Source organism: Aegilops tauschii, chromosome 1, assembly GCF_002575655.3.
Source record: "Aegilops tauschii subsp. strangulata cultivar AL8/78 chromosome 1, Aet v6.0, whole genome shotgun sequence".
Classification (NCBI taxonomy): domain Eukaryota; kingdom Viridiplantae; phylum Streptophyta; class Magnoliopsida; order Poales; family Poaceae; genus Aegilops; species Aegilops tauschii.
In genome coordinates this window covers 337,370,598-337,394,443 of record NC_053035.3, presented here as the reverse complement: position 1 = coordinate 337,394,443, position 23,846 = coordinate 337,370,598, and the positions used below count along the sequence as shown (strand labels likewise).

General features: G+C 44.5%; 1 protein-coding gene across 1 annotated transcript; it reads left to right on the top strand.

Moving 5' to 3' along the window:
- Positions 1–1,241: 1,241 nt before the first annotated feature.
- On the top strand, positions 1,242–20,129 carry LOC141031356 (uncharacterized). The gene is given in 5 exon segments (XM_073506209.1): positions 1,242–1,792; positions 1,951–2,001; positions 2,064–2,787; positions 3,308–3,315; positions 18,563–20,129. Coding segments are annotated over 5 exon segments (2,901 nt in total).
- The last annotated feature ends 3,717 nt before the right edge of the window (positions 20,130–23,846 follow it).

Here is a 23,846-nt window from a genome sequence, read left to right as displayed (position 1 = left end):
GTAATCAAGAAAACCAAGCGTAGTCTTAAGGAGGGTATGCAATCATGGTCACTATTTGTAGACAGCATTTGTAAGACTCATACATACATGATACATTCATGTACTGCTACCATGTTCCACCATAGAAATAAGAGAGAATCCAAGTACACATACATGACATACATCATATCCAGGTTCACATATATGAGTCAAAGTTCACACATACATCATGAGCAGCACAAAAGTGACTTCAACTGAAAGAAATTAGATGATGTTCACAAGCTGAGCCTTCTTTTGCTTCTTGTGCTAATTGTAGGGCTGTCCAAGGTTTACTTGGCTTCTCTTGCACATTGCAGGGTTGTTAAATGGCATCATAGGAATGTTTTCATCCTTTTTAGCAAGCACTATCATTTCCCTTTTTGCCCTTACCTTCACAGCATAGTCTGCTTGCTCCGTAGGAACATGAATAGGCTCAAGAATGAGCTCAGGTTTATTAGATCCAGTTCTTGATCTACATTTGTCCATGTATGGTAGGCGGTAGCAATAATTTTAGAGCAAATAACAACATTAACCATGCATAATATTCAGAACTCGCAAAGCTCACCCTTTCCCCCTTTTCCTTTTTTTCTTATTTGTAGTCTCCAACCTTTGGCTATGGATTAGATCAACACATACAAATCGAATTCAATTTTCATTTGGCACAAATCAATCTCGGTTTTCATTTGGCACAAGCGTAGGTGTAGAATTGCTAACCTTGGTAGAAAACACATAGCAGTTGTCGGTGCTTCATCCTCTCTTCAATGGATGACTCGGGTAGTGTTTCTCCTCTTCTTTGGTGGTTATCTACATGAGCAATTTGTTAACATGTATGGTTGATTACAAAACACTAATGCGCTCAGCTACTCCTGCTCCACCCCTGCTCTATGATAGGCGGTCACAGTGTACAACCTAGTACGCTCAGCCACTCAACAATCAACACTCGACACGTTGCATGCCTCCTTGTCTTCTCCATAACTCGGTCTACATTTCTCTTCCTCTCGGTTACTTCCACCACCCCTGCTCACACTGTCATATAGCAGACAAGCTCACAACACCAAGCTTCCACCACCACCCCTCCTCGCACACCAAGCTCACGCACATCATCGTCGCCCCCAGCTTCCTCTCTCCCTCTTGCTCACTTCCAGCTCCACCCTCACCCTCTTCTTGCAATGATCCAAGCTCAAGTCCCACCTGTTCATCTCCTAGCCGATCCCATCCCAACCATGGCATCCTTGGCCCTCATGCTCATGCTCACCCTCACCCTCATGCTCTTGCAGGCTCTTGCACATGTGCCTGTCCTATGCCAAGATATAGGTGCAGGCCTCTCTCCAAGCCATCGCACCTATGTTTTACTCCTGAGGCCACCGGTTGACGCCAGCAGCGAGGACGACCACCGCTGGTGGCAGGAGTCTTTCCTACAAACGCCTCTCACCGGCTCCGATGAGCCACGCCTCATCCACACCTATATCGACGTCTTCACCGGCTTTGCTACAAGGCTCACCGAAGCAGACCTCGTCCTGGTGTCCAAGAGGAAAGAGATCGTGCGGGCGTTTCCAAACCAGCTTTGGCGCCCCACCACCACACACACTCCGGAGTTTCTCGGGCTGGACAGAGGCACCGGGCTGTGGAGAGACACTAGCTACGGTAAGGGAGTCATCATCGGTGTAGTCGACACCGGCATCTATGCAGCGCATCCTTCCTTTGATGACAGTGGCATCCCGCCACCCCCATCAAAGTGGAAGGGTTCATGTAGTCATGGGCAGAGGCACATGATGTACATGCAGTCAACAGTAAATAACTATTGAAAAATATATGGTGGTGTCGTGCATGAGTGATCAGGGATCAGCTTGCAGACATAATGATGGCTTACCATGTTCAAGACCTTACTGGTAATCACATGCTATACTGGTTGTTTCCTGGAAAAAATGTTAGAGATGGGCTGAGAAGGTTGGACACTGATGCTAATGTGCATTTCATGGATAGGTGCATTACAGATGGTGGTGTTGTGGATGTATATGTGAACTATGAAGATAATGGTGTTGAAGATGGACAGGACAGGGGTCTGAAAGTGGAGAAGAGAAGGAACAAAATGATGTTTCAAATGAAGAAGAAGATAGAGCACAAGAGAACACTGACAGTGATTGGGAGGATGAGCATGAAAATTGCTCTATTGAGGAGGACCTGGAGCATGAAAGTGGAGAAGAGAAGGAGCAAAATGACGTTCCTTTAGTGGATGCTGCACAAGATGAAATCAGTGATGAATGTGAAGATCTAGATTGGTTCCCTAGAGATGAAGACAGCTCAGGGGAAGATGATGAGGCAGAGGAGCTCAGAAAGCATGCTAAGGAAGTGCTCGGAAAGCTCAGACTGAAGTTGCCACTAGATGAAGAGAAGGAAGTGAAAGAAATTACAACACAGATAATTCCTGTAGATGAAATGGATGAAGGAAATGACACTCCATACATGGATTCCAATGAGGAATACAATTATGATGAGGATGGGCATGGAAATTCAATTAGGATGAAATCAAGATTTCCCAGATTTGATAGCAAGGCTGCAATTCCTATCTTCAGCCTAGACATGACATTTAGGAGAAGAGGTCAGTTCAAGAGGGCTGTTGTGAAGTATGGTCTAGCTATTAAGAGGCATATTTCCTTTGTAAAAGATGAGGCTGGTAGGATTAGGGCAAAATGTTCTTGGCCAAAGTGTCCATGGTTGATATATGCTGCAAAGAGGAGCTCAAATGAATGGTTTCAGGTCATTACACTTGTAGACAACCATATATCACCGGTGCGCGTCGGTCCTAAACAAACGGTTTTTAACCCCTTTCCGTGACGGCCTTCGGAACCGTCGCCAAGTTAGTGTGTGCGATAGGGGGTCCTTCCCACATGATAGATAAACCGTCGGGGATATGGAACAGTGATCTAGAGGCCTTCCAAAATGTAATCGTGTGCGATGCAGCACACACTAAATTCTTTCGCACGTGTGGTATCAGTGATTAAGCATTTGTAATGATGCAGTGAAACCATATGGTCTGTCGTAACGAACCGTTTGGGAAACAGTATGTAAGGCACACGGGCCAACATATGAACTGTGTGCGATTTGTGCCCTATCGCACACGAGTTTTCTGCGTAACCTGTCTGCCATGCTAGACTCCATCGCACACATTTTCCAACAATTACCATCTGTGATAATGTTCTATCACAAACGGTTCAGGAGCCCCTTCGCACACATACAAGTGCTGCAAACCGTTTGTGATTTGTTAGGTATCACCGACGGTTGCCGCAAGAGTGACGTGTGCTTTTCGTTTGGGATCCCACACGTTTCCTGAAAAAAATACGACTGAGATTGTATTTTGCATTGGGCACGGTTTACTCCCAGTTCTCGTGTGCGATAACGCGATATCACAAACGGTTCCGGAGAACCTACGCACACGTAGTAGCGCTGCAAATTGTTTGCGATCTGCTGTGTATCACCGACGGTTCCGCTATGATTGACGTATGCTTTCGATGTGGATCGCACACACTCATTTAGTTGAACCGTGTGCGGAGCAATTGCCAGGTTAAAACAAAAATATCGCATTTTGAATCGGCACGCAAAAAGAAAATTCGCCACAATATTCAATTAAACAAATAAACAAAAATATTCCATTTTGAATCGGCACGCAAAAAGAAAATTCGCCACAATATTCAATTGAACAAATAGTGTCCACAGGAAGAACATTCATCAGATTCGCAACAATTGCAATTGAACATATGGTAGCTAAATTCCAATGATTTGTCCACGCATATATGCATTACATAATTAATCATAGTGTACAAAATACGAAGACCTCATCAGATGGAAAATAATAGATCCATGCGTTATATGTTTAGCGGCTAACTCTTACTCAATGTTTCAGGGCTGAAATCTTCATCATCACCAGTGGGATTGATGTAGTGATCCGGGAAGAAGTCGCTGATAAATCTCCGAACCATCAGCAATTCACCAGCCGGGAGCTGTTCAGGGGTCCTCGGTTTTAAGATGAGCTGCAGTATTTTTAAGATCAGAATGTGCCATATGAGTGGAATAGAAGATATTAATTAAGATAAACTTACTGATACTAATTCGCGAGGATCGTCACAACTATCAGCAGATTTGCAGATGGAGACCATGTGTCTGCAAACATAGTATCCACAAAGATTGGTCCATGCTTCTTGCTGAGGACACTGAAATGTTTTGTACAAAATTAGTCGTGTATTTGTCCTGTTAGGAACAACCTAACCGGTGTTAGATGTATTATTTTTTCTTTGGACAAAATAGAAAGAGGTTTATTTAGAAGCTTGAACATTTGACTAGCGTGAGGAAAGGTATTTGCAGACTGTTGGATAACTTTTCTGAAAATAATGGATTTCGGTGTGTTACCGGAGAAACGATCTCGTGCTGCAGAGGTAGTTTCATCTTGAACAGGTTCCCTGTTTTAGTTTCCCACAATGCGAGCACACTGCAAATGATGATGAATTTTGACAACATCAATTATTGAACCAGATATGAATGCAAATTAATTTCAACATCATAGAATTCAATACCTATCCAAGAATTGCTGAAGATGTGTCAGATCCTGAGCGTTTGTTGACTGTCTGAGAGAATCGATGTAGTAAACTGTGTTCTTGTTTGGAACAATGAATACCAATATCCAGCGATTGCTACATATTAAGTAAGCCATGAACTTACGAATGATGTCGAAATCTGAAAGATAATCAGTGTATGCGTGGTTGTTTACTTGACTTACCATTCATGATATGGCCAGAGAAATGATTCTGCATGGGATGTGTTTTCGAAGATACGGACGATCGTGTTAATGGCCCAGTCCCGTCGGTCCTTTTCATGAAATGTTGTGCCATTTGCTAATGCAGGATCTATGAAATACACACTCTCACTTTGTCTTCTCTGCGCGTTCAATCCCCTGAGAGGAATAAAATGCAGTTAGCTGTTTATCATTTACAGCCTTGTATGGAGAAGTTGATCAGAGTTTGTTAAGTACTTACAAAATCAGGCATCTAACAAGAGTGGCATCGAGCACGTTGAAGTTGAAGAAGAGATGTAAGTCCTCGAAACTCACATTGATGGAACCAGCATCGTGTCGGAAATGATCTCTATTATAGTGGACTAGCAGAGCACGATGACCTGCTGACATTTGATCCATGCATTATTCATGTAACTCGCGGCAACTGGAGCTACACTCATCAAAGTATTCGCCAACAAGAAATGGCTGGCCATGGACGTAATAGCGTGCTTGAAGTACACCTACTTTACTTTTAGCAAGCAACAATTCTACTTCTTCATCATCCATGGCATCAGAAATAATATTACTCCCCGATTCGAACAAGCTGCTGTTAATTTGGTTCTGGGTGATGAGTGCTTTAAGTAAGAGGCAATCATTCTCTTTCCTCTTCACTCTCCCGGTGCGCTTCCTCGTGGTCGTGGGTGTAGCCTTTTTGGCCACTTCCTTCTTGGTACTTGAAGCATTTCTGGCAGAACGTCTGGTTGCCTGCACGGTAGACTGCCGAGCAGACGGTGAAGCTTGGACGGACTGCTCAGCAGACGGTTTATCTATGCCGGACCGCTGAGCTGGCGGTGCTGCTGTGACGGACTGCTGGGCTGTAGGAGCAGAGGCATCGGACTGCTGACCATGCATTGAAGCTATGTCGGGTTTCTGCGAAGGTGGTGCCAACTTGTCGGTGTGCTGAGGAGGCCGTGCCAACGCGTTGGTTTGCTGAGCAGGAAGTGCTGACGCATTGGTATGCTGATCACGTGCATGCGGACCGACGGACTGATGAGCAGTCGGTTCTGAACCTACAGACTGCTTAGCAGGCGGCTCCGAAGCATCAGACTGCTTAGCAGTCTATTCCACTAGGTTGGTCTGCTGAGCATGTGCTGCAGCTGGGTCTCCCCCGCTGCTTCAGCGGCCGGCATCTGAACCGGTGGTGCGTCATCAGCAGTTGTAGGCCTTGCCACTGGCTGCTTTGGGGCGGAGGATGACATGGCCTGTACGCCACAAAGTCGGTCTGGCTGATCACAGGTTGATGCATCAGCCCGCGAGAGCTGCTCTGGCAAGGAGAGCATCACCGGTTGAGGGGCGATAGTGGTTGCTCTTGGCGGGGCTTCAGGAATCTCATCGATGAACTCTATTTCCTTTCGTGGCAACTGGATGTGATGTAACAGTGTTTCTCCCAAGGTCCTTTGCTCATGGAAGTCTCCTAGGACATTCTTCAGGGCAAATTCATTGAATCCAGGCTTTACTTCAGTCACGTAGCACTTCACACAGCCCGGCTTCAATGGCACATTGTCCAAGAAGAGGCCAACTTCCAAGAAGGATGGGCAAACCCAGGCTGTTGCACATTTTAATGTACCTTCATAATGTGTAAGCATGCTCTTCAGTCTGTCTTTCATTCCAAATAGATCAGATATAGCATCATCACGAGCAGCTACAGTCTCAGTGTCGCTGGGTCAGCTGATGCACAACTACTCTTGTGCAGTGTTGTCGCGCAATAAGCAGCATCATCCATGCCCGCCTCCCCTCCCATCTGCTGGCTATCTGTCAGTGTTAGAGTCTTCTGCATCATCATTGACTCCTCAACATCCTTTCGAACAGCCGGATGAATCTCCTTCTTCAACATTTCAAACAATGCATTCTGCTTCATTTCACTCCTCGCTTTTTTCATGCTGAGCCTCTCTTCTTTGCTGAGTGTGAAAGCCCTCTTGTGCGGGACATTAACACTTATACCCCTTGCACGGCCAGGGGGCTCTTTTGTGTCCAGACCAATGGACAGAATGTCACATGGCCCTGAGTTCCTGTAGAACCTTCCAGGGATCTTGGAAGCCTCTACCATCACTTCATACAGTTTGGCATCACGTGCGTTTTCAAAGTAATAAGTTCCGTCATCACGCCTCTTTGCACATGCCCGCAAGTAGTCTCTGGCGCGTTCGCCCTTGATTTCACTAAAGGCCGGTTCCCCACCCGCCGCTACTGCTTCTTTGTCCTCCTGTTCCCATATCAGTTTCATGCCATAGTATCCTGCCACACCCATACGGTGGGGGTGTATGTTCTTCTTCTGAAGTTCTGATTGCTTGAAACTCTTCGCAGCAAACTCTGGAGTTGCCCTGACCCTTTTGAATTATGCCCACTCTGCCTTTGTAATTTGGGGGTATGCGGGGATTGGGTCCTTGCCTTCACTCAAGTACTTCTTGTACAACACGTGCTTCCAGTTTCTCCAAGCATCCCTAGCCTTCTTCAGTGCAGCGTGTTCCACCTGCATTCTCCACTGCTCTGGAACGTTGAAGTGATCCATGATCTCCCAGACTATCCTTCATCGTGTTTCTGTGTCAGCCTTCCGAAACCCCGGCAGATTAATGTTGAGCCTTGCCCTGCCAACAAATCCACACACACTCCTGAATCTCATGCGTGCTTTATCTGGTTTAGTTGGAGCCCAGGACTTTAAATCAATCTCGGTTACTTCATATACAACTTTAGGCTGGTGTGTGGGCTTCCTTGGAGCGTTCCTCCGTGTCCTGACTGGAAGGGTAATTGCTGCAGCTCTATCCCGTTCAAGACTACTTGATCCCTCACAATCTGCGGAAGACCTAGGGTTGTCCGAATCAGATGAAGATACATGGCCTGAATGAGTGCTGTGGCTGCTACTTGGCATCTACAGAGAACACATGCGAAACTCAGGAAAGGAGGATAAGCATAAAACTAACAACTTGGTATCAAGCTTTCTAAACATGCCATGCAATAATTTAGAAAATGTACGGCTAATTTGTTAAGTTTGTGTGACTCGGGCGCCCGCGATATGTAAATAGGCAGTAACTTATTGGAACAAATACAACTTATATGTAGTAAGGAAGGTAGATAATGAACATATATACGCTCTCCGTTATTTTATAGCCAATTTGGGAACATACAGAACAAAATTGGAAGAAGGATTGCGAGGAAATATGCCTCACCACGATGGAGAGCAGTAACTAACAGGCTTCTTAATGCAAACCCGTCCGGACCATAGGAGAGGCGAGGGTTACTGCATCGATATGCTCTAGGGTGGCTGGCGAGCAAACGAAGATGGCGAGGCGCGGGCCGCCGTGTGTTGGGAACGGCAGTGGAGGTAGGCTTGACGCCGAAGAGCAGGCACATGGCCAGGGTGAGCACGGCGGCGCCGGAGAGGGTTCTGCTGTGGATCTGGGGGAGGGGGAGCTGGCGAAGGAGATTGAGTGGACTAGTTGAGCGAAACGCGGGCGGACGGTGGGGGGGGGGGGGGTGTTGGCGGCCTAGGTGACAAGGGTGAAAAATATCCCCGGTCGCCGCGCGCACGGAAAGGCCTATGCAAACGGTTTCCTCTAAGCGCTCGTGTGCACAAACATAATAATTTCGTTTGAAATGAAGACGTACTAATTTTGAAATGAAGACGTGAGTTCATCGTTTCGCCTCTAAATTTTTCGCACGTAAACCAATCACAATTTTACCACGGGTTTGATTTGCTGGCGCATTTCAGGTCTCGTGTGCTATATGTAAGACATTTTTTGGCATTTACCGTGCATGTTGGCATATAAATCAATTTCTAGCCGGACTGCATTTCCCGTCGAAAGGGATGAGGATTGCCGTTTGATCTAGGAGCATCCAACGGTGCAGACGTGCGATCCGTGGGGTTTGGGTTCTGGCCAATCAGAATGCACGACTCAGATCACGCGCACAGCGAGGGGGGGCATCGGCCACGATTTGGTAGGCCAACGGCTTTCATGTGTGAACCGTGTGCTATTTGAAAACATTTTTTTGGGAGGGGCTATTTGAAAACATGTACATGTGTTGTCGAAAGGGGTGAGGATCGCCGTTCGATCAAGGAGAATCCAACGGTGCAGACGTACGATCCATGGGGTTTGGGTTCTGGCCAATCAGAACGCACGACTCAGATCGCGCGCGTGGCAGAGGGGTGGGGGGGGGGTGCATCTGCCACGGTTTAGTGGACACACGACTTTCGTGAGTGAACCGTGTGTTCTTTGAAAACATTTACATTACCTAACATCATATTTTTGTTCGAATGAAAACATGAGTTCATCATTTCGCCTCCAATTTTTTTCCACGGTAAGAAATCATGAGTATAGTGGAGAGTGTCATATACTAGTATCATGAATATACAGTACATATGATACTACCTTTAATTAATTATAGCGCATAGTATAATACATAGAGTATAGTATCGTATATAGATCATATTTATTGCCATGCATGACACAAATTAGCATCGCATTTAACATGATACAGTATCTACCTACTATATGTTACTCTAACCCTCTTTATATATATTTAATTCTTTGCCACATCAGCATACTTGTTATTTCCAAGTGCATGACATCGCCGGCTATGATACTACCACTATGGCCAGCCTTATATAGTGGGGAGTATCATATACTATATATATAGTATCATGCATATGATACTACGTACGTACCTTCATAGTGCATATATAGTATCATAGAGTAGTACTAGCTCCCTTTGTAAACTAATATAAGAGCGTTTAGATTACTAAATAGTGACCTAAACGCTCTTATATTAGTTTACGGAGGGAGTATATATCATAGATGACCGTATTTATGAATTGAGCCCTATAAGGCTGGTTGTAATGAGGAGTATTATATATATATACTAGTAGTATCATGCATGCATATATATGATAGTGTAGCTAGGATACTACTTCCGTATGCATAGTATCATAAGTTAACATCTTAGGTTGCCTTACTAATTTTCATGCATCACACAAAGTAGTAGTACAACATTTAATATGACACGGTATCATGATATGATACCACATCCTCTCTTGTGTGCCACATCATCTAGAAAGTCTAGTTGGCATGCATGATACCGCTTATGATAATACCATTACAACCAGCCTAAACCGGAAAGGAGGGAGTATGAGACTAGCCACAATGGAGAGTAGTACACTAGTAACATACACATATCCCTAGACTATATATGTTACTACCTTCATAGTGGGTAGTAACATTAGTGTAGTGTCATGCAAAGCTTCATTTCTTAGGTTACAGACTCATATTGCATTGGGACATGTGATGCTACAGTAACTAGCTAAGTTACTGAAACTATCTCTCTCCTCATTAACTTATTGCCACATAAGCAAGTTTGCTGAGTTGGAGTCGGTGTTACTGCTGAAGTTACTCCCACTGTGGCTAGTCTGATACTAGCTAGTCGTCTATGATATACTAGCTACCTCAGTAAGAGCATGGTTAATAATACAACCAAGGGCCGGCTATAAGAAGTTGCCATGTCATATATAGCCAACCTCTTAGCGGGCATGTACAATAATAAGTTTTATATACATACTAGTTTATCAATAGTTGGCCCACCTTACATCCTCACAAAGTGTCTTGGGTCTCGTGTTGCAGCTGGCTCTACTAACCAAGAGCCCGCTTCTCTTCTCTTTCCTCCAACTAATAAGCACATATATATTATTCTATTCCTTATAGCCAGACTACCCACAGTGGGAGTAACATAGGTAGTAACATCACACATATCTAGATAAAATACATGATGTGGCAAGCAATAAATGAAGAAATGGAGGAAAGTGGATATGTGTGATGTTACTACCTGTGTTACTCCCACTGTGGGTATAGTGTTACTATAGTATGAGACTATACCCACAATGGGAGTAACATAGGTAGTAACATCACACATATCTAGATAAATTAAGTAGATGATGTGGCAAGCAATAAATGAAGAAAGAGAGGAAAGTACTAACATAGCTAGTTACTAGTAGTATGAGTAACATCACATGTACATATCAAGGCAAGATGTGTCTATAGCCTAATAAATGAAGTGTTGCATGTTACCACACATATATGTTACTCCCCACTATAGAGGTAGTAACATAGACTAGTAACACATGGGCATGTTACTAGTCTATGTTACTACCCATTGTGGCTAGTCTGAGTAACATCACACATCTCAAGGCAAGATGAGTCTATAGCCTAATAAATGAAGTGTTGCATGTTACTACACATATGTTACTCCCCACTATAGAGGTAGTAACATAGACTAGTAACATTCTATGTTACTACCCATTGTCGCTAGTCTTAATTATGTCACTCTATTGTGTACTTACTTGCTCTAATGCATAGTATCATAGAGTAGCTAGTATCATATGTAGTACTTTATTTATATTGTCATGCATGACATATAGTAGCATAACATTTATTATGATACGGTTTCATGATATGATACTTAACCCTCTCTTTCTTCATTTAATTAATTCTATGACAGCTCATCAAAATTGCCTAGTTGGCATGCATGATACTAGCTATGTTATCCCCCTACTACCAGCCTAGCAAAGGTGTACAAATCATTTGTGCGTCGCTTTGTGAGTTTTCATCCGTTTGTTCGAGAAGCGGGGAGAAGTTTCAAACATTTCGGCCGCGAGGTGCGGCCACTGGCGTAGGCCTAGTTGGTATTTTAATTACAGAAAATTCAGATGGAGTTCGGACATCATCAAAATCGATGTGTGCCTGTGGCGTGCTCTCACGACCCCATGGAAAAAATTGGTAAAGTTTGGCACAAGTTTTGATGACCGCTCCTTCCAAACCGGAGCATCTCACGTGAAGGATCATGGTTTTCCAAAAGGAGACGTGTCAATTAAAACTCCTATGGTCAGTGACTTCATCGTTTGGCCTTATAAAAATTTCCACGATACGTAATCACCATTATACCACGGGTTTGATTTTTTGGCGCATTTCAGGTATCGTTATTAGCTATATTTAAGACATTTTTTGAGATTAACGTGCATGTGCTGTCGAAAGGGATGGGGATCGCCGTTCGATCTGGGAGCATCCAACGGTGCAGACATACGATCCGTGGGGATTGGGTTCTGGCCAATCAGAAAGCACAACTCAGATCGTGGGCGGGGTGGCGGGCTTTGGTAGACACACGGCTTTCATCAACGAACCGTGTGCTATTCGCAAACTAGATTGCATATTTTTGTTCACACATACTATAGTGAGATCGATTGAGTGTGCTACCTCTATGATATAATAATAATAATAATAACAAAAAACAGTTCATATTCATTGCCTGAGCTGACAGCATATCAAGGTCAACATATTAACGGTTCTTACATCAACAGAAAACCGTGCATAACTCACAAATTCAGTACACGCGACAGTTCTAAATTGAACGAATTAAGTTGCAGGGTAGGCATAAATACTAGTCTTACGGCTTAATTCCCATGTACATGGGGGAACTGGGATCATTAAGTTGACCCCGAATGAACTTGGGGGTTTTGATGATTTTACGCTTCTCTGTTGCACTGGTGCGCGATCCCTTGGCCGGCAACTCATCAAATTCATCGTACTCGTCCTGATCGGCAACATCATCGACACCCAGTGCCCTTCTCTTCCCATGCATCTCTAAATGGCCATTCTTATGCAAGGGGTCTTCCACAAAGAAAATCTGGGTAGCATCGCTGGCAAGAATGAATGGGTTCGCGTGATATGCCATCGTTGTCCTGTTAACACAGGTCTTCCTGTACTCATCAATCTTTACCTGACCAAGAGGGATCCATGCGCACCTGAATAATGCCACCTTAACTTTCACATAGTCAAGCTCCCAAATCTCTTTGATGGTTCCATAGTATACCCTTTTATCAGCTTCATTTACAGTCATGCATTCTATTCGAACATAGCTGTTCTGATACGAGATCTTCTTATCAGGTTCCTCAGTGTAGAACGTGTATGCATTTATGTCATATGCTTGGTACGTCAACACCGTAGGTGATGGCTTTTGTGCCAACCACATAGCAATGTCATCGATGGATCCTTGTGCCAAACGACTCTTCAGCCATTCGGCGTACTTCTTAGTGTGCTCCTTCATCTCCACTTCTGATGAAGGCACCATTGGTAAGAAGCTTTGGCGTATCTCCACCAAGTGTTCTTCGGCATAAGCGATGAGAACTGGGCTGTTAAGCAGTACCGTCAAATGGGCTTTCTCTGCCAATTCTCCGGGTGCAGCCATTTGCGTGCCAGCAAGGACCGGCTTACCTTTCAGCCTTCCCTCGTGGCGAGAGAGTGGAAAACCTATAGGTCTTTGTTTCATGTATTCGGTGCGAAACTCAACCACCTCCTCCGCGGTATAACCTTGTAGGATGCTTGCCTCTGGATGGTTTCGGTTCCGACAATAGCGCTTCAGTATTCCCATGAACCCTCGAAGGGATACATGTTGCGAAGAAACACAGGACCACAATACTTTATCTCGTCGACAAGGTGCACAGTAAGATGGACCATGACATCAAAGAATGACGGTGGGAAAAACATCTCTAGGTTGGACAATATTCTTGCAATATCATCTTGCATATTATCCAACTCTTCAGGATCTACAACTTTCTGCCATAGTTTGTTGAAGAAATCACAGAGGTCAATGAGTGTGTTTTTATATCTTTGTCCATTAGATTCCTGATGGCCACCGGGAGGATTTGTGTCAACATTATGTGGCAATCATGTGACTTCATGTGTCCCAACTTCATTTTACCTGAGCTCACATCCACGAGACTTCTGATGTTTGCGCAGTAGGAAGAGGGTGTCTTAACTGACAACAAATAGGTGAAGAACTGTGTTGCTTCTTTTGTACCGAAATTGTAACTCTGGCGAGCTTTGATGAATTTGTCATCATCTTCTGCTTCACTCTTGCGTTGTGATTGATCAGCAAGCATATCGAGCCGTGAACCGTCACCATCCTTTCTTTTACCTTTAATCTTGAGCAGAGTACCAAGGATGGTTTCACATACGTTCTTATCTACGTGCATGACATCGATGCAGTGACGTACACGTATAATCTCCCAGTAAGGTAATTTCCAGAACACCGATTTCTTCTTAAACACTTGAACCTTGGGTGTTAGTTTCACCGTCAAAGGGTGGTTCTTGCCAAGCACAACATTAAATTTTTTAGCCATGTTGTGGACCATCTCCCCTTCATAGGGTCTTGGGGCCACACCTGCCTCTGTCGTACCATCAAATTCAGCTTTCATCTTTCGGTATGGGTGATTCATTCGCAAGAACCTACGATGACGCAAATATACTGTTTTGTGCGAGTTGGGAAGTCTTCTGCTAGCTGTCCTATAGATGCATGTGACACACCCTACATCTCCCCTTGTTTTCTGCCCCGATGTGTTGCCTAATGCCGGCATATCTTGAATGGTGTGCACCAGCATCGCATGTAGATCAAAAATCTCCTTTCTGTAAGCATCATAACATTTTGCAGCAGGCGCATCTGTCCACACTGCCAGCAGTTCTTCTACGAGTAGCTGAAAGTAAATGTCGATGTCATTTCCAGGTTGCTTCGGGCCTTGGATAATCATTGACATCATAATGTATTTTTCTTCATACACAACCATGTGTTGTGATTGGTGCTCATATCGCCAAAAGGATTCATCCCGTCAGTACACTCCCCGAGCCTTATACTTCTAGGATCCTTCGCAAATTTTTCAAACTTGTTGTCGATTAATTCCCACTGAGCCCCATCTTTCGGGTGCCTCATAAACCTATCCGCAATTCGCTCATCATGATGCCACCGCAACCTCTTTGCCTCTCTAGGGTTTGCAAACAAACGCCTCAACCTTGGAATTAAAGGCAAGTACCAAACAACCTTGAACGGGATTCCTGTCTTGATCTCGTCGTCCAATTTGTATTTGTCCTTTGCTCTCCAGCACTTGTATCATGCATGCTTACATGTGGGACATGCACGATAATCTTTGTACTCACCACGGTACAATATACAATCATTCACACAAGCGTGTATCTTCTGTACTTCAAGTTCCAATGGGCAAACAATTTTCTTTGCTTCATTCGTGCTTCTGGGGAGCACATTATCTTCCGGAAGAATTTCTTTCAAAAGACGTAACATCTCTGTGAAGCCCTTGTTTGATACACTGTTTGCTGCTTTAAATCTGAGAAGCGCCAGGGTGGCACTCAACCTGGAATATTTCTTTTTGCAACCTGGATACAATTCTTTCTTGGAGTCCGCATCAATGGTTGGCAGATCCTTGTACCCAATCATATCCTTTTCTGGGCCCTCGAAATCTGCAATCATAGCAGCAAAATCTGGCATATCAAGATCGTCGTCATCTGCATGGACGTCTTGGTTTTCCAGTGGGCGTTTCGGCTTTCCGGTGTTCCATTGGTAGCTTGACGCCTCTGCCCTGATGTTAGATTCAACATCCATGTGACACTGATCGGGGTTTGGCATCTCGCTGCCTTGGGTATCTTCATCCATGACCTCCTCTTCACCGTGTCTGGTCCAACGTGTATATCCATCCATGAATCCCCTAGAGACTAAGTGCATCTGGATATCTGCAACTTCATGTGACTCTGTATTGGCACAATTAGTACATGGACACATGATGTAATCCGCATCACCAATTCTCCTCTTTGTACTTTCAGCCACATTCATGAACTCTGTCACGCCACTGATAAAATCTGCGGTTTTCCGATTCTTCATCCATCGAGATCGTTCCATCTGCAGCAAACGAATGGTAATTAAAAACAAAACAACAACATTAATACACGGATTAACTACTGCCCAGAGATGCGTGCATAAATCACAAGGTTTTATTTTAATAATTACTGAGGGCGCTCCATGTTGTTATCTAGACGTGCAATGACAAAAATTAATGGCCAGTCAATTTACACGCGGAGATACTAGTACAACACTACACTTAGGAATTGAATACCTTAATTAAGCCACTCGCGAAAAAAATACCTTAATTAATTAGCCGCGTGGCGACCTCCACCCAGCAGACAGACAAGCGCGATGCGGCGGCACGCCGAGACAACAGGGTCAAGGAGCAAAGCTTAGTGCGGCTGCCGCCTGAAGTTCGACCTCCACTATCCCACCATCGACCGTGATGGATGTGCTCGAATCACGCAGCCGCCGACCTCGATGGTTGAGCTCCTCCTATCTCCCGCCGTAGACCGAGGATTGACCTCCTATGATGCCGCCACCGCCCACCGACCAAGGATTGACCTCTTCTCCGGTAGCCGCTGCCTAGGCCGCCGCCGCCATCTCTATATGCAGAGCGGCTGTTTTTTTATGGATATCCGCGAAGCGGCTGTTTACACGGTATCTCACCACAACTCAATTATATGGACAAGGTAGTACATCACATACGGTTATGTAACGGCAACCGTGTCTAACCTACGTTGTCTTCTCACACAGTTTGGTGCAAAAATCGTGTGTGACGTTGTAATACCCAACACAAACGACATGTACAAACAGTGTGCCGTATACAACATATATATAGTGCCATTAGTAGTTCCCGACCGTTAGCTTATCTCCATAGTTTCCCCATTTCCCCCAAATCCCTACATAGCCTCCAAATTCCCTCGCGTGGTGCTGACATTGGGGGAATGCGGACGAGTGGTGCTGATGGTTTCGGTGCGGCTGCTCCTGCTCGTATCGCCGCCGAGCACTTGCCTAAGGTCATCAGAAGGCAGGTGTACTACGGATCCGAATCATCCTGTCAGGTTGCAATCTATCCCGATCTTTTTTAGCATGTCCAAAGTATAGATCCTTGCTGAATCCGTCCTGAATGACCGCCCCCAGGAAAGCGATCTGCCACGGGATCCGGAGCTTGACTCCAGACTCCCGCAATACGAGTTCGACTCCGAGTTTTGCGCCACCTAGAAGTACTAAAAGCTGAGTTGTGTGCATGGGCACACTCCCGCTCGACGTGTATGCACGGAAGGATTCGACATTGGCAGGCGGTTTCTCAGTTGCCCCTTAGAGGTTAGTGCTAATTAAGTTCATCATTTTACTTCAGTTAATGCCACCGCTCATCCAGAATACTCTTTAACATTGGCAGGGATATGAGGCTTGTGCCTTTGTTAACTGGCTGGATGAAGAATGTCATGGCAGGGCTCGGAGTGTTATCACCAAGCTCGCAGAAGATAACGTAAAGCTGAAGAAGAAACTGGCTGATCTGGAATGTACAATCAGTACGATGAAGCAAGAAAGAATCAATCACAGGCAACAGATGAAAGCAAGAGACAAGAAGGAACTGACATGTGTAGTTGTGGTGTCGCATTAGCCATGTTCTATGCGTTGTTTGCAATGATGATTAGGGGTTATGTTTGACAGTATTGCTAAAGCACATCTAGATGTGCTCTAAGTAATGCACATATAGGTCCTATGCCATTGATGTTACGCGAAGATTCGTGCAGATATTTTTCTTTGTCTTTTTTTCTTTTCCTTTCTAGTTTGATTATTACTGGCTTTATCAATAAGAAGAGCTCAATGTATTGCTAGCCAACTGTCCTACTCCGTTCGTACCGGTACCGGTGCATAATCCCAAAACTCGTTCCTTGTTTTTGTCCTGAAAAAGGCAACCAGCCAAATAGCCAATAGGAGTCCTGCGCAACCCCGGGAATTTGGAGCGACTGGGTACAAATAATTGCGGTTGATTATATCAGCGGTTAGATAATACGTCAACCCCCGCTTCAATTGGCAGTTCCTCTTCTCTGCATACCCCACTTAAGTGTCCACCATCTTCATCGTCCCCGGCAGGCCGCGCTACACACTGGCACACACTCTGCAGCCATGTCGAGCGATAACGAGGACGACAGTGTGGCCAGCGGTCTGGCGCCTGATGATAGGTCAACATCGGAATCATCCTGCTCGTCTTCCATGAGTCCGGCGTCGAGCCCAGACCTCGATTATATCCGGTTCATGGAAGGGACGCTGCCTTCGGAGTCGTCAGACGACAACTAGACGGACGAGGAGCCGTCGGAGGACGAAGAAGAGGACGACGATGATGATGAGGAGGAACGGTCGAACGAGGAGGAGGACAACGATGACAGCAACGATGATGACGGCGGCGGCGGCGATGAAAAGCCAACGGTCAGCGGCAAGAAGCGTCCTCGCCAAGACGATGTCGCGGGGCCATCCAACAGGAACAACAAGAAGAAGAAGGACTAAATTAAGCAGACTGTATATATCTCTGTTTATCCTGTCAATCTCATCATAGACGGTTAGTAATATGTATTCGACAGAGATCTTCTACATTATCGCCAACGGGTTGGTTTGTTGAACTGTGTGCCCTGACGAGCACACAATTCACAAAAAAAGACCGTATGGGCTGTCTATAATGATCGCACACAATTCTGATTACCGACCTGTTTGTCGGGTATCACACACATCTTGTTACGCAGAATCGTTTGTGTTCACCTCACTCATCGCAAACGGTTCATCGGAGTGAACTGTATGCCGTATATCGCACACACCTTGATCTGGCTGCCCGTTTCTGTTGTTATGTCTCATCGCAAACAGTTCGTACAGATCAACCGTATGCCCCTCATCGCACACGCAACTATAATCTGAACCGTGTTTGATGTATCATTCATCGCAAATGTTTTGCATCATTTCTGACGGTTTTCATACAACACCTTTTGCGATTATTGCATCGCACACAGTTTCTCGAAGGGTCTCTGGTCGTAGTGTCGCGTTAGCAGCATCCTGCAGTAGTGTATGCCCACAGAGGAGAGACAACAGGTTGGTAACTGCCCCTAGAATTGCAGATAAGTATGAGAGAATCATGAAGGCTAATCCAGGCTGGAAAGTGAAATCTATTAAGGCCACTGTCAGGTTGGAGATGTTTGCAGATGTGCATGTTTACAGGATAAAGAAAGGAAAAGCAATAGTCAGAAACAGAGTTAGAGAAGCAATGCATGAAGAATATGCTAGGGTGTTTGATTACCAGCTAGAAATAATGAGGAGCAATCCAGGCAGCACTGTTGCAGTAGTGCTTAATCCAAAAGAAACTACCCCAGTTTTTCAGAGGTTGTATGTATGCTTTCAGGTCTGCAAGAGAGGTTTCATAGAAGGGTGCAGGAAAGTTGTGGGATTGGATGGTTGGTTCTTTAAGGGGGCTCAAAGTGGAGAACTATTGTGTGCTCTTGGAAGAGATGCAAATGGGCAAATGTATCCCATTGCTTGGGCTGCTGTTGAAGTAGAAAATAAGGACTCCTAGTTCTAGTTTATGGCATTGTTAAATAAAGACTTGGATATTGCAAATCAATGTGAAGGATGGGTGTTCATATCAGATCAGCAGAAAGGTATTATCAATGCTATCTCCAAGGTTGTACCAAATGCTGAACATAGAAATTGTGCTAGGCACATTTATGCTAACTGGAAGAAAAGGCATAGGGATCAATCATACCAGAAGAGATTTTGGGTTTGTGCAAAATCCTCAAACAGAGTACAATTCAACTTAAATAGAGCAAAGCTTGCTCAGATCACACCAAATGGAGCAAAAGATATGACGCAGTCAAGGCTAGAGCATTGGTGTAGAGCATGGTTCAGAGAAGGATCATGTTGTGATTCAGTAGACAACAATATGTGTGAAAGCTTTAACAACTGGATAGTAGAATACAGAGGACTTCCTATTATCAGCATGTTTGAAGCAATTAGAGCAAAGGTGACAGTAAGGATTCAAGTGAACAGAGCTATGCTTGTTAAATGGAATGGAACAATTTGTCCAAAAATCTTCAAAACGGTGAACAAGTTGATACAACTAACTGAGAAGTGTGAGACAATATGGAATGGGAAAGATGGATATGAGGTGAAATTAGGACAGCATGCAGGCAAAGTTAACATGCAAGCAAGGACATATTCTTGTAGATATTGGCAATTATCAGGAATTCCATGTGTTCATGCTCTTGCAGCTTCACAATGTGGTCTTGATGACATTGAATCACTTATTGGACCTTGCTACAACATTGAGGCCTACAACAGGACCTATGAACACTGCATGATGCCAATGGAGGGCATGCCTAGCTGGCCAATAGCTGACAGACCAAGGCCTTTAGTTCCTGACTATGTGCAAATGCCTGGGAGGCCTAGGACAGAGAGAAGGAGGGGAAGTGATGAGCCTCCTAAACATGCACACAAACTATCTAAGATTGGGACAAAGATCAAGTGTAGTCTATGTGGGCAACCTGGGCATAACATGAGGAAATGCAATACAAACCCCAACAAAGGAAAGTACACGAATAAGAAGAGGAAAAGGGAAACAAAAGTGTGTAAATGATTTTTCTAGTTGTTTCTTCTTGAAGATTTCTTCTTGAAATTTCAAGTTTCTTTTGTCTTTGAGAAATTTCAACTATGTGAAACAACTAATAATTAGTATGCCTTTCTATTTGTTTTGTAGGAAAATCGTCCAAGGACATCTGAAAGAGTGGCAAAAGAAAAAGAAACTGCTACAGGGGGGAGGGGCCCAAACTTCACAGCAAGCAACTCAAACACAAACCTCACAGCAAGCTTCACAAAACCATGCTACACAATAGCCTAAGGGAGAAGGCCTCCAAAACAAGCCAGCAGAACACCTGGAGCTAGTACTAGTCAGAGAAGGAGGAGATCTACAAGGAATGTTAGCATGTTTGATGAACTCAGGAGTTAAACATGTAACTGTTGTTGTTGTTTGCAGACCTGGAATGTTCAGTATGCTTGCTCACTGTAACTGTTGTTGTTTGCAGACCTGGAGTTAAACATGCTTTATTAGTTGCATGAACATTTAGTGCTAAGTTTGGTTTGTCACATTTCTTTTGGGTGAAATGATGGAATTGGCTCACTGTTAATTAAGTTGGAATGTTCAGTATGCTTGCTCACTGTGAATTAAGTTGAAAGGTGTTTGCAAGCTGTGGAAATGATGATATTGTACAATTTCTATTGTCAGTTCTTTTAGCAATGTCACATTGCTTTCAAAAGGCTAATTAATGGTAACATCAGTTACACAGAAGAGGAGCTGGATAGAAGTAGCATGAGCATTTCACACACAAACGGTACTCAGGTACCATCTCATTACACAACTATTTGGCACACATTTGGCACACAACAAGTAGTACACATCAGCTTAAACACTGGTGCAGAGACTTGCAATACAAACGTTTTTAACCCCTTTCCGCGACGGCGCTTGGAACCATCGGGGATAGGACCTCCTAGCACACAAAATGAGCTCGTGTGCGCTCTGGTGAGGCATCGAGACCCAATCGTTTCCATTCGTATGTACATCCCACACGGCGAATCCCAGAAAAACATTTATGTTCGTATGTATATCACACACAGTTTTTTGTGTGGAAACGTTTGTGCAAGGTGGCCTAACGCAAACCATTTTCTACCGGAAGTCGTGTGTGATTGTTAATTGATCGAACACGCCTACTTTCTAGGAACCGTGTGGGTTGTTCTAGTTCATCGCCCACGGTGTTGTCTGAGTAACCGTATGCAATAGAAAACCCCAATAAGCAGGGTAATTAGCCTATTATTGATAATCCATGTAGTAATCAAATTGATATTTCTTATAAAACACACCAGATATTTCATATCCGTATAACGGCAACCAGGATTTCATAATCGAATTACATGAGGTAGCTTCGTCACTCAGTTACGCCATTGCACAACAACACCAAGTTTCACATGCAACATCGAAAACCTTTGGAAAGTAGCATCATACAGGTAAATAGACAGATGAATCTCATCTGGGAAACTCCAGAAGCGGAAGGCAAATATTGAGCCTTTAGTGATGTTCAATGTCCTTGCAACTTTAGGCCAGTGGCTATGGATAATTGCCCACCCAACCTTTGTCCTCTTCAGGAATACTTCAATATTGTACCGTGGGTGTTGAATGAATACCTTCCTCGCCTCTTGACCATGCGGGTGGTTTGAGAGGTAATCATCGGTGAACTGCCTTGAAAAGTACTGAAAACAAAGATATGCATAAATCGCTGTTATAAATTTTGAAATGGTGCAAGGGGTAAAAACAAGGTAAAAGAGTTAGTACCATCCTATAGTTGACTGATGTCTTCTTCATTGTGCAAACAAAGATCTTGTTGTTATTCGTCGCAAGTTTCTTCATCGTAACAATATTTCTGAGTTTCTTGACTCGACTGATATTCATGGACATCTCATTTCCCCATATGCAAAATGGGTCGAACAGTGGGTCTAAGCCTTTGACAGTAGGACCTACATGTGCAAGAACAAATTATAAGAAACCTAAATATTAGAATGATTCCTGCAACTGCACAATAATGTGCTATTAGCGAAAGGACCATGCATGAGCATACCTCGATGGTAAACCGCAGTGTCTCCCATTGTTTCCCTGCAACACACATAAGGAAGATCTTGATCAGGTTAACTGAGAGTTGCCATACTATCATTAGAATATGTATTGAGTACAGCCAAATTCGATTTATTTCACATGCATAACAATACAAAATTGTACCCACGGCAAATGAAAATCAAATTGCAGAATTGAACCAAACAGTTAAATGGACAGCAGACCAAATGAACCAAAACAGTTAACTGAGCACGACATTGCAGAATAGAAACATGTACTAGAAGATAAGATAGTTAACAAAATAAAGAATGCTTGAGAACAATAATACGAAATGTAGCAATTGTTGGACCAAAATGTTAACTGAACATTACATTTCAGAGGACCAAACTGTTAACTGAACATTACATTTCAGAGGATCAAACTGTTAACTGAACATCAGATTGCATATTAACATTACAGAGGCCAAATCACTAGAAGGCACTGGCGGTGGCCTCGAGAAAACATCACGAAATCTGTTTTAAAGTAGACAACCGCGTGGCGGTGCCGACGGTGGCCTCGAAGATGAGATGCTCCTCCAAGATCTGGCGGTCGGCACGCATGGTAGCCATAGCAACCTCGTGCGCGTGTGCGGCCGTGATTTGCTTCTCCGCTGCCAGATGCTACCTCCACGTTATACTGCGTGCAAAATGGTTGTGGGCGGCGCTTAATTGGAGGAGGGGGACAGTGATTTCGGTGGAAGGTGTCGCGTCGTCGGTCGGGCCATGTGGGACGGGGAAGGAGGAGCATGGTGTGGGTGGGGTGTGGATTACCTGACCATATCGACGAGGCCGCGCAGCAAGAAGAAGGGTCGGCGGCAAGGAGGCCGCGCAGCAAGAAGAAGGGTCGCAGGAGAGGAGGAGGCGCTGCAAGAAGAAGGGTCGCCGAGGAGGAGGCGGCGCTGCAAGAAGAAGGGTAGCCGGCGAGGAAGCGGCACTACAAGAAGAAGGGTCGCCGGCGAGGAGGCTGAGCTGCCAGTAAGCAGCAGTGAAGGTTTGAACTTGGAAAGCAAGGAGGAACAGTGGAAATGTGGCTTTTGGTGGGAGGGAGGGGGCGGGGAGATAGATTCCGCAGTGGCAGAAAAATGTCGCTCGGTGCTGCGAGAAACTGGCATGCAAGTGTGGTTCAACTGGGGGCGGTGGACTGTAGAGGACGAAGCTTCCTGCGTAAGCCAGACAAGACGGTGCGCCAAGATATTTTATATCGCATCCCACACGATTCTTTCAAGTAAACTATTTGTGGTATACCTGGTTTTTTCATTATGTTTTGAAAGACCAAATGGTGTTACGGAGGGAAAGGATGGCGAAGTGTATGCTAGAACATTTATGTACAGTGAACATGCAACTACATGAGTGTCGTGTTTAAATTTAGAATTATTCCGGGTTCGTTTGGCAACTTTTATGCATTAATTGAGTTTCTAGGTATTTAATGTGCATAATTCAAATTTGAACTACAAGCACATGCTCCAGTGCACCAAAATTTGTTGAAAAATCACATGTGTCTTTGGGTGAATTTATAGGTCCCATGCAAGAAATGGGAATGAAATTCAAACATCTGGGCGTCGTGGCTTGGCCGAGAACATTGAGAAACTTGGTTTTTAAATTCCTGGAAATTCAAAACTAGCCTGAAAATCATGAAACTTGGCATGGTGTCATTTCA